Source organism: Ostrea edulis, chromosome 7, assembly GCF_947568905.1.
Source record: "Ostrea edulis chromosome 7, xbOstEdul1.1, whole genome shotgun sequence".
Taxonomy (NCBI): domain Eukaryota; kingdom Metazoa; phylum Mollusca; class Bivalvia; order Ostreida; family Ostreidae; genus Ostrea; species Ostrea edulis.
In genome coordinates this window covers 41,643,218-41,655,978 of record NC_079170.1, presented here as the reverse complement: position 1 = coordinate 41,655,978, position 12,761 = coordinate 41,643,218, and the positions used below count along the sequence as shown (strand labels likewise).

The following is a 12,761-nucleotide window of genomic DNA, read 5'->3' as shown; positions in this document are numbered from 1 at the left end:
GCATTCATGATGAAATGGCTATCATTACAATTTGTAGAGGTATCAAAGGCAAAAACATTGGAAATGTTTAAACATTACATGTTGAAAACAACCCTTTGGTCAAAGCGGCCACGACAGAGTTTATAATTACAAAGGCAGTGTGTACATGCATGCATATATGGATATTATATGATAATCTTTCTTTTGAAATCCGCACGTTCGTCAAATTCATTTGCAAAACATTGAATGCAGGCTCTAGGGACTAATCAAAGTTTCTCATTCACTAGGATCGAATATAGTTCTCATCTTATGGATCTTATATGTTTGATATTAATTTGTAAACATGCACCTGTAATACATATATATTGAGAAGAAAAAGAATCATTGCTCAGGTGAACGATGTGGCCCATGGACATCTTGTTTTTTAAAACTCCTTGTAGACTGTGTAGTAACACCTGGGGGTATTAATTCGGACAATCTGCTCTTCCTAAAGGAGGAAACTATTGGAGAGCATAATAAACTGAAGAATAAATTAGAAACAAACATTTGCTGTTGATAAAAATTCTTGAAATTTGATTGAACCTTGTAGTATTGAGGCCTTGATAACCTAAACTCATTCTTTTTGCAATGAAATGGAATATTTATCAAGTCTTAAATAAATAGAAATAGGAATGCAAATATCTGAGACGACTTCGAAGAACTGTTTTTTTCTATTGTGAAAGTAATCATGCAATAACTCTCTCTCTCTCTCTCTCTCTCTCTCTGTGTGTGTGTGTGTGTGTGTGTGTGTGTGTGTGTGTGTGTGTCCCTCTCTCCCTTTCTCTCTGTATCTCTCTCTCAGTCAGCGCTAAACCGCTAAGAATGCAGCCCCCCTCCATGCACATGTATTAAAACGAATAGATCTATATATACAATTTATATATACCAAGTGCATATGTATGAGCAGTGGCTGCATGCGTTGAGGAGGATTCATTCATCAAAGTCTACATAATGATTTTTTTTTTTTTTTTAAACTCGTTAAACATGTATAGTAAAAATTTTGCTTTCTTTTCATCATTCTGAAAGACAATCTATAGTCAAACATCAATATTATACGAGCATCAGATAAGTGTGGATCATACGTACAGAAATGTATTGATAGAGCACATGCATGTCTGATCAACACGTGCTATCAATATTTATTGAGAATGATATTAAGTGCAAATAATAGTACGCCCAATCAAACATTTTATTAATTTTTTTCCGTTTCATCATGGGAAAAAAAAAGTTTCCATAGCAGCTGCTTCGGAGATAACTATATGTTTAGGAAAGCTGGTCTTTCACTTGGTTAAATCGGATACACCCATATCATACCCCTAAAAAGTAGATGTCACGAAAAAAAACCAATAACAGCCGTCTGTTGCATACAAACGCTTAAATTTAGAAGATTGAGTTCGGTAACGGACATTTTCTTCCCTGGTGTAAATGTATTGCTCCATGACTTCAAGGTTCTGGAGTTACGCGCCGTATAAAACACGTGACGCGTTGTCTTGGTAACTCAAATTTATGTTTCGCGCTTCGTCAGAGAGATGTAATTTTATCTATTACCACGTGTTAACATGTGGTTCCCCGTTTCTTTAGTATCCTTAAAATATCATTAATAATAATAATGATAAAGTTAAGAGATTTATTTTAAACAAACAATTCATGAACTCTCCCAGTCTCGTAATCCTTGTCGCAAAGTAAATGTACCTTAATTAAACATAAATGGGTAATTATATATATATATATATATATATATATATATATATATATATATATATAGTATTAGATAACTGTAATGCACTGAATATAGTATGACGTATATATACAGTAGGCCCTATACAATGAAACATTATTAATGTGTAGGACCGTTTCATAACAAAAATGTCGATTGCACCAAAATACAAAAACAAAGTAAAACAAAGAAATAAATACATGTAGTCGTACTACTCTCCACAGCTATATATCATTTGTTAAATTAACTACATGTACATGTATATAGATATAAATGCAAAGAAAACGAATAGTAATCAGTCTCATAAATCCCATATCTACACAATACAAAATTAAGAGTTAGGCAAACAGGACCCCCGGACACACCAGAGGCGGAACCAAGTGCCTAGGAGGAGTAACAAGCATCCCCCTGTTGACCGGTCACATCCTCAGTTAGCCCTGTAAATATATGTCTTGTTCAGGTCAGTAAATATATCAGAGTATAAGCAGGCAATCATAAGGAACATCTGAAAATTATTAACGCGAGTTTCATATATTTTAAAAATAAGCCGTACAGTTGTATGCTGTCCCAAATAAAGATACCCGTCCTCATCACACTAGCATTAATTACGCAAAAATACCTAACTATATGATAATGGTTGATCATGTGTAATCCAGACATGGGGATCTGAAAGATCGATAAAAAGGGGGAATCATTAAAAGTATTCGATAACGAAACAGGTAAAACGAATAAATAGAGTTTATTTATCTTATTTTTTTCTAATTACCCTGCTAATTTGCAATGAACACACACAGACTGAGTTATTTTGAGGTAATTTTTTTTTCATTAGGTTTGCCAATATCCTTAACAAAGTTTAATTAAACTGCTTTCTGTTGAGTTGAATTTCCGACACGTCAGAATCAATTTCATTTCATTCTATACCGTGTCAAGAAATCTGCCATTTACTCTTCCACGTTAGAAATGTCTAAATCTTCTCAGGTTGTTTGCTTTAGTTCAGGATCAAAATAGGAGTAAAAATAAAACTTACAAAAAGTCTCTGAAATGAAGAATGTTTTTGAGTAGACACGCAAAACTTGACAACGTTTGGAGGACGAATTGCCTAAAAGAAAAGAGAGAAATCGCTAGACGACAGACGAGCATTACCGGGGTAACTACACTTGAATATGAAAAGGGGAGGAAATAAAGAAAGCAATTGTCGCTATTCGACATAAAGTTCAAATCCACAAGTACCTAAGGTCGTTGAATGAAATGTCTGTATAGGATTCATTAAATTTCAACTCTTAGAATCCCAGTGCAGTGTTCCCCAACTATACACCATCAATGAGTTCAAGATTTTATTCTCCATGAGTCTAATTTACGCCGGAAAGTTTTGTCTCTCTAGATAGAATGAAATCAGTGAATTTCATTACATTGTGAATTTAATCAGTATAGCAATAAATCCAGAAAACACGAAATAAACATTAAAATACGTAAATCAAGAAATCTTTTATAATAATTTGATATCGGTTCCTTTATTGTCAATTATTAAAATATACTTTCATTGCACAATGAAGTTCGACAATTTAATTAATATCAATCCATTTTGATATTGAAAATTGTATAATTTCATATTACGCGACTATTGTTTTCATAAAATTAGAAAATAAATGTATTTTTCCTAATATTCTAGATGTTTTAAATTATCAATTGATTTTGATTGACACCAATTTCCACAATACACACACTTTTGACACCTTTCAAACCGAGGGGTGTTAAATTAACACACACGTGATTGTTTTGACCAATCAGAAGTCTTGTTACAATTTGCGGTATGTATTGACTCTCCAGACTTAGGAGGCGATGTAAAACATTCGTGAGATCTCGAACTATACAGAACTTGCGAAGAAGTGCAGTGTTTTGGACTTTAATCATTCAAAATGGACATCGATTGAGCAGAGACTCGCACCACACAAAGGAGCAGAATGTCTTTATTTCTTCCGTGTGGAACGATTAACCGTTGATTGTGTGTAAATGCAATTTGGGTGAAAATCCAAAACTTCAACTGTCCATGGGTCTGCCAAAATGGCGGCCGCTGTTTATGTATTTGCTGCTTTTGTTACATGGAATTTGATGTGTGTTGGGGGAACATTGGGCTCACAGCAACAATGTCCTACCTACTGTAATTGTTTAGGAAATCTCGTAGATTGCTCTCGGCAAGGTCTTATAAATGTTCCAAAAGATCTCATATTTCCAGCATGGACAACTCGCCTGTAAGTAGTGACCTCTTTTTCTGACACACTTAGTCCTAACGAGTAGATGGATATCGATATTACCATGTAAAAGTTAAAATCTGATACACTTTCATAGGAAATCATGAAATACACATATGTAGTGAAGTAATTATTTCTAACAGCAGAACGGTTTAAAAGTTTATAAAGTTACTAAAGGCTATTGCCAGGGGTTGTCTTCTCTTGTAATGTGCTTTTGTTTACATAGACCTCGTCTTCTAATGCAGTGAAGACCAGCTGAGTTATTTACTTAACCGTTTCAAAGTAACGTCCAAAAGAAAGAATTGTTTTGTGTTTGCCGAGTGAAATTTCAATTCAAAAGAATATTGGTTTTCTCAGGGATACATCTTTGTGAACAGTTGAATATTGGGGTATAGAAGGGGTTCTAACATGAAGAAAACATCAATTAAAAAAAGTTTTCAACAAAGCCAATTCAAATATTTCTATAGAGCACTCTTGTAGACCTGCAATTTTCTGTAGCTCTGCTTTTTCTTGTCTGATTATGATAAAAAGTACTTTCAGACTGAATGCTGATGTGAAGCTATTAATTTAATTGAGCTGAATAGATATATGACAAAGCATGTTTGAAATGCCAATAAAGAACAGATTTCAATGGTTAAAATCTGCTGAGATTAAGAAGTGTTCGAGGGTGGATACTTTATATATATTACAAATTTTAAAGACACAAACATGCATGAATTAATGAACAATCCATTATAATTTCCCGTTAGTTTTGATTTTGAATGAATTTTCAAAGAATAATTCAATCAAAACAATATAACAAGTGCCTGTACCCACTGTGATGGCTCTGGAAGATTATGAGGAAATAAAACACGAGATGATCTGATACTATCAGGAAATTGTTCTCACTTAATTCAAGGGCTGATTCCTGTTTGAGGCAGAATTACAAGAACACCACTTAATAGTCAAGGGCTCTAAATAGAAATTTCATGAATTACATATTTAATATGCAGTATTGCTTCCAGCATCTATTTTGTAAGATACTAGCAATAAGAAAATAGAAGTTTATGTATTAAAAACAATTTGGGACAAGGTTGGAAATGAAAAGTTTTATTGATTTTATTCGGTTAACTTAATTCCTTTTCTGCATTAAGATATTTGACAGAACCTTTTCATCTGTTTTATTATATTCATAAAGTTTAAGAGAAAATGTAATCCATTGGGCATACTTCATTTAATCATTTACATACATAGAGGTATTGATTTATCATTTCTCAACAGTGCTACAGGAATGCTGCAAAATTCTTATAAAGTCTGGATCATAGTTGGAAATTTAAAAACTTGAAATGAATTTTATACATGTATGATTTGTACAGAAACTTTCCTCTTCAGACATCTGCATTTATATTGTATTCTATGTAATTTTGTTTTTACAGAGAATTGCAGAACAATGGAATCTCTTCCTTATCAAAAGACGATTTTAAGGGATTGAACAATCTGACCCAGCTGTAAGTATAGTCTCATGAGCACATCAGTTTTTATAGGCACTAGATTTTCTTTATGCTTGAGTGTCAGTTATCTCAGATTCGGATATCGAGGTTCAGAGACGGAACATGTTGTAGAGATGCTTAGAGAAATTGACATGGAGTAAGTCTTGTGGGAAGCACTTGTTAGGAAGTATATTTTGGATTTTTTAAAAAAAAAAGAACTCTGTAATTATGATATGTTTGTATGACAAAGTTAAGTTTTATGGATTTATTTTTGATGTGATGTTGTTGAGTGTGAAGTGTTGTGTAAATCATAGAACACAGGAAAAATCCTGATGACAAATGATGTAGAATGGAGGCTTACCAAAATCTGTAAAGTAGAGATTAGTTTGTGTCATGAATTAATAAAAACACACCGCCAAACAAAGTCATGGTTGATGGTGCAATATAAATCTCATACAGTTTGCTAAGTATTTTAGATCTGATTTTTAACATTCTTGGACATTCTAATAATTTTGTCAGTCCAAGCAATGAGGTGTACTGCCATTTTCTGCCAAGTCCATATAAATTTTTTGCTGATGGATCCTTTGGCTTGACTTTTTTTAAAATTTCTAATTAATGTTCAAGGAGATGTATTCAGCAACTGTATGTACAGCTTTCAAATGATTGTAACAAGAAAAGAGTATATTTTTAGATTGAGTCGGGTTGATATATATTCATGTTTTGACTTTAACAACGATAAATGTTTGAAATATTTTTCATGGTGTTTTGTTGGTGCATCTGTTGAAATATGTTTTTCCTTTCATTTGAAATTTTTATTATGGTGGAAATAAAGATACATTTGCCTTTTTATAGGTCTGTAGTTTTACTAAATGTATATTAGGAATTGTCCATGAAGGGCACAATGCTAGGCTTCTCTATTGAAATATGAGAACATGATCACCTTTATTCTGATGCCTTACATCATGCAATGGGTTCAGTTTTCCGCTTGTCCACACAGTTTCTTTATTCATGATTTAAATTTCGTTAAGAGGTTGCCATTAGTTGGGCAAAGGGTACACATGAAAACTGAGACTATGATCATCGGTGATATGAAATATTAACTGGAGTATGATATTTGGAATTAATCATTGTTTTGTATGATTTGTGTCACACTAATTGTACAGATTGTAACATGTAAACAATCTGTCATTTGTTTTCCAAATTCGTTGCCCGAATAATTGTTAGTTGTTTCTGCTATAGAAAGTTGAAAGCAACATGCAAATATCAAATTTTAAACATGCTGACCATATTGCTTTTGCGGGTTATTATATAGTAAAGCACACGTGCGGGAAATAGGTGCAATAGAAAGTGTACTGGGACACCTCAACCCCTAAATATCAAGCCGAAGAGAGAGAAGGATGTAGAATGAAAAGACGCTTTGTGAAGGGGGAGTATATTTGCTACACCTCAGATTGGTTCAAATTAATACTGTTAATGTTAATACAGGCTTTTTATGTAGAGTGCTTGTTTACTTCTATGCCAAACAGATGGTATGTTTCATGTAGAATGTTCATACAGAATCCAAGTTGAAGCGTTACACCAAATGTTTTTATGGTTTGTCCAATTTATATGTTTCTTATGTGCATACATACAGGCATATATATAAGATCTGATATACAACTGCTTGCAACAGTCTATGAGAACGTTTTTTGGACCACACAGGACATTCGGTCCTGTGTAATCAATGAACACAGGACCGAACCAAATTTTGTCAGACAGAAAAACCTAATGTAATAAAGTGAAACATGAAAATGCAAAACCAAGGAAATCTTATTTATCATACTAGTAATATTACACCAGGGATCCCTCCCGTATAATACTTTAGACCGTCCATTCGGATTTAATCACATTCATGTACGTATTTGGATTTGTGTGCTATTTTTTACTTCTAACAAACATTTAAATGACTAAGTAAATTTAAATAGTAAAGCTCAACACCGGACACTGAGACATCGGACATTCCGGTCCGGTGTGAAAAATGATGCATCGGACCCGAGGCACTGCACATCGGTCAGGTCCGATGGTCCGATGTCTTTCGCATAGACTGTTGCAAGTTGACGAATAACGGATCAAGATGAATACTATGCTACATCAATGTGAGGATGTGAAGGGGGGGGGGGGGGGGGAGTGAATGTCAGGGCTGTTGGTAGGCTCTCGGTATATGGTATTTTCTACGGTGGCAAAAGACTTTGTACTTTTTTGTGCTCTGAGAATGCTGAGGGTTTTTATTTTTTACTGTAAGCTAGTAACTAGAACTCTGTACATCCATGTTAAATAGGGACTGAATTTTGATTGTTGTTTTTATTTTGGGTGATTGAAGAACAACTATTTGTATTTGTTATGTTTAGGCTAAGATAAATCTTGTTTGTAGTGATATTTTGTTTTTAAAATTTTGTAACTAGTACATTTGTACAGCTGGTATTAAGAGTGATCATTCAAAGGAAGTGCTTGTTAACACACTGTATTGTTTGTACAATTGTAAGTGACTAGTCCTAATTAGTTTCGATAACCTGTTATAATTATGAATTTGAACAAAATATGCTTCACCACAGAGTAAAGTGCTCAGTGGTATGCCACACAATGCTATGGATTTTTTTTTATGTCAACATTTAGCTCTGTACATATAAAATACAAAGTTAGTCAATAGAAATCATTACCTAGCTAATGTGCACACTTTCATCTATGATGTGGCAAGCTTTATAAAAAAACATGAAATATGGGTTTCAGATAATAATAGCGTAACAGCGATAAATTCTTGATATTGCATGATATTAAGCGATAAAATTTGTGAAGTCACTCCGTAAAATGGCATGGTTGGGCTCCCAAGTACGTGAAAGTTTAATGAAAATAGAGATTGACTTTTTATGGAAAGTTAGGGTCTCTGTTCCAAGTGATATTATATTTGCTTTTTATGTAACCTGAATAATTTAAGAAGACGGGATGTACTTCTGAATCGGAAAAGCTTGTTTTAAGAATGTGGAAGGCAGCGATCAGTTGTGCAGTCATGTTTGCGTGTAGATAGTATATTCTGGATATTAAGAAGCTGGAGGACGACTTTTGCAACATGTAGCTCGTATAATTACAGTATTATAACAGAATTGTCTTGATATCATAAAATACATGACGAGATTTACATTTTATATTATATGCAGCAGTGCACACAGTCATGTTATTTCTGTTTCCCAACTTGAGCAGACTTACAAGTCTGTAAATTCTAGATAAACTTTTTGGGTGTAAACATGCCTGTCTGACATTCTCCTATATTTTTTAAGTGTTCTATTTTTAACCTCAACATCCCCCCTTTCATTACTCAAATTTCAATCCTAGTGCGCGAGGTGTTGCGGAGGGGGAAAATCGGCACACAGTAATTTGATTGGATTCTGTAGATCTTGCTGTGAAATCTACACTAAAGAGATGTAGCATTTTATGTTAGAAGTAGACTTGAATAAGAGGAAAATATGTAGCATGGTGTTAATGGTGTTGTCGTAAGCAAATAAAGTGTACTTTTTCCTTGCTCAGGACCAGGTGTACGCCAGGAGAGAGAAGTCGGGATTTGATGTTTTATGTTAATATTTGATGGTAATCTAACTCATGGCCGATAGCTTTAGAATTTATGCCTACAAGTTGTCATATTTCATATCTATTTAGTGTGTAACTGATTGAGTCCTCTCTCTTGATGTTCATTTATATGTTAAGGTCTACATGAAAGTTCCTTCCCCATAGACCTTGTGTACTATATATGTGATATTCGTACGTACATCAACAGTAAGGAAACATCCATTGAATTAAGAATCTCTCTCCCCCCCTCCCCCAAAAAAAGTTTCTGGAGATTTTCACTTTACTAAAGCAGAAATAATACATGTTTTTACAAAATTCATAGAATGCTCATGAATTCCTGGGAATATTGCAGTGACATTGCAAATTCCTTTTCAAGTGAGGTTTTGGGGAGTATGTCAATGTAGAAAGCATTGAATAAGGTCTAGATATAGTCTCGAGTTTGATTGCCAGCACCTGGCCTGGGTCAGCTCATTATTAATTCAAGTGGAAATTGATGACTTTTACCTAATACTGTAGGTGTACTCCACAGTTCGACCTTCAGTGTTGTGTTTCAAGTCCTAGAAACGGTGCTTGTCATGTATAGAGATAATTAGGTATTGTTTTATATGAAGAAAACAAGAAAGATATTGTATGAGGTGTAAACAGTAAACTCTTTGTTGTTTGGACTAAGGCATTAGTACTTAGTAATTTTTGGGTTTTTTTTTTTTACCTGTCAAGGTTTTAAATTCATATACATGTACTCCCATGTATGTATAAGCAAATTCGGATTTTTAAATCGACCAGAAATTCTCTAATAATTTATAGAAGTTGGCCATGTGGTTTAAAATATATTCCCGTGCTTGCATACATTTATTGCCAGGTGAACTCTCGTTTGCAAATATACTTGTACAGGTGTACACAGTAAATTTAATTCCTTAAGTTTAGATGGCAAAAATTTGACTTTTTAAAATATACACAGTATGTTCCAGCATTATCACGGTGCAATCCCAAGCCAGAGGCTTGCATGGAAGGCCAGGTGTTCATAAAACAATCGGGACTTCCCAGGTAGAAGGCAGGGATATAGAATTACTCAGGTGTATAAGATGTGCTATAGTAAAAAGTATAAGGCCCTTCAGTTTTTGTATTGCGGGCTATATTGCAACCCTTATCACCAACTTGTGCAATCAATAGAAAATTAGAATTTTGTCTCTTTAATTCAGTGTTGATTTTCACAATGTTTTTTGTGATTGTGAATTTAGGGGCGAGAGGATTGAACAAATCTAATAAATCTTAAGGACTTTAAAGGGTTTTTTTTGTCTTCAATCTTGGTTATTTTGAAGATTATCAAGATTCTTGTCTAATACTCTTTATATCCTTTGAAGGTCAATTACAAATTGTTTTAATTTAGTCTTTTATTGACTAACATCACTTGTTTTAATTTAGTCTATTATTAACTAGCATCACTTGTTTTAATTTAGTCTTTTATTAACTAGCATCACTTGTTTTAATTTAGTCTTTTATTAACTAACATCACTTGTTTTAATTTAGTCTTTTATTAACTAGCATCACTTGTGAATACTCTTTGAAATTCTTACCAGTAACCAGCATAATGTTGTCAGTACGGTTCATATTCTTATAAATTTGTTTTAAAAAATGAAAGGAAGAAAAAGCATATTTTAAACACGTCCCTCTCTTCCTAAAGACTTCGATACAAGGTACTTATATATGTAAGAGTTTGCATGCTTTAATAAGAAATTTGTTTTTAGCTTTTAACACCTTTTGAAAGACTTTTTTCCTACTAAGTAAATAAGGTCAGTTTTTCTTCAGTGGCTAATACTTATATCAATAGTATGCCCAAACAACTTGCCTTTCACACAAAGGGGCTGGAAATTGGTTACTTTTGCACGTGGAACAAAACCAATACAAGTGCTCGCCGAGCATGAAATTGTCTATTGTAGCCAGTGTTTGCTTTTAATCTCGCTGTGTACAAAAGTGTCACCGTGGCAAAGCAGGAGCTAGCCTCTCAATTTGCGAACCAGAGGACTTTACTTGTGTCAAATGGTGGTCAGTCCACCAACTGTTGACTCTAACTCTTTGATAGAATATTTCACAACTCAAGAGGTGGAACAGTGGGGGAGTTTTGAAAGCTGTTGTTTTTACACATGGGGCTGTAAGAAAATTATTTACCTATACTGGCGCGTATATATATGTATATATATCGAGGTGTTAATTAATGTAGTGCCACCTATGACAGGGAAAGTAATTCCGAAAGTATCAAATGTCAGATTGGTTCACAGTGGTTTCAGTGTTAGAGAGAACTGCTCTGTCACAGAATTTAGCAATATACAATTATTTAGGCTGCTATTTTCAAATTTTCTCGAATTTTTTGATAATAGCAATTTAACATATAAGTTTAGTATAACTTTAAAAATATTTGATTAATGTGCAATGTACGATAATTAGGTAGATTAATATATATATCTACATTATATTATGCACATTTCTAAAATCAATCTTGACACTAACATTAATCATGGTAATATGTTGAATTTACTGTTTGTTTAAAATGCGTGTAATGCAATGAATTATGAATTTAATGCCAATGACATGCTTAAAATGATGTGGGATTTAGAATTATTTTGATTTACATTTTTTCTAATTTTATTGTCAGATTTATGTTACATCCCTTTAGTGGTATAATGTAAAATTTGCTTTTCGCATAAAAATATAAAGGTTTGAGTTGATTTAATTTAATGTTTAAAAATTTAATTCGATGTTCAAAAATTGTGGGAGAGGGGATAGATCTATACTAGTTAATTAAGATGAATTATGATTTATAAATTCAAATGTTTGTAAGAATTGAACAGATTTATGTATATGTAAATTATAAGTTAAGAAAGATCACCTTTATTGATGTGCATGACGGGTTAACCTTGTGTGTAGTATGTCCGTCTAATTAAAAACGTCGCCTAAATCTTATTATGAAGTTTTATGTATATAGTACATTATCATTGGTATGAAGATTAACACGGCTAATGTAAATAGTGACAATCAAAAGTTCTACACCCAGGCCTGACAAAGAATTAAACACCTGGCAAATTTATAAATCTATAAGTATGATTTGGTGCCAAGGGCCATTTGTTCATCGTTTTGTGTGAATAATACAGGGGAAAGTGTTTGTTGGTCCAAGAGGGTCAAACTATTGGGTAAAGGTGTTAAAACCAAGCAGGACTTAATGCGGTCCAATGCTTCTCAATGTGAACTTATTATTACGGATTATAAAACATTTGGTATCGCAGCACCATCTTGTTCGGGGATTCATGTACTACAGTTGCAACACATTTCTCAACAGGCTTGGGTGATGAATTCATTAGTTTGTCATCAGCATGCATGTAATTGCATTCTTGTTTAAACGACTTTGAAAATTTATTACATTATTTGTAACGTTTTTTTTTTCAAGAGAAGGCCACAGAATGTAGATAAATGATGTGATTTCTCAGTGGGTCTCTGTGGGTTAATTACAACTTGCTTTGAGAAAAGGCTTGAAAAGCAAATAGTAATTTGAATTGAAAGTAATTATTTACAGCAACAGGTGTCTGAATTATGCATGTCCAGTGATGAATTAAACATCTAGTTCTCGGAAAACAAATATTTTAGGATAGTAAAAAGATTAGGTAACATCATTTAATGTTAAATCAAGTATAACACGTCGCTCCCCAGGATTGGGTACAC

The 12,761-nt window shown here is 33.4% G+C and overlaps 1 protein-coding gene across 1 annotated transcript in view; it reads left to right on the top strand.

The window, feature by feature from the left end:
* The first annotated feature begins 3,538 nt into the window (after nt 1-3,538).
* LOC125654477 (leucine-rich repeats and immunoglobulin-like domains protein 3) overlaps nt 3,539-12,761 on the top strand; it is a 34,255-nt gene continuing 25,032 nt past the window's right edge. Inside the window, exons 1-2 of the mRNA XM_048884440.2 lie at nt 3,539-3,984; nt 5,400-5,471. Coding sequence (XP_048740397.2) covers nt 3,797-3,984; nt 5,400-5,471 — 260 coding nt within the window. The 5' untranslated portion in view covers nt 3,539-3,796. The remainder of the gene's footprint in view (nt 3,985-5,399; nt 5,472-12,761) is intronic.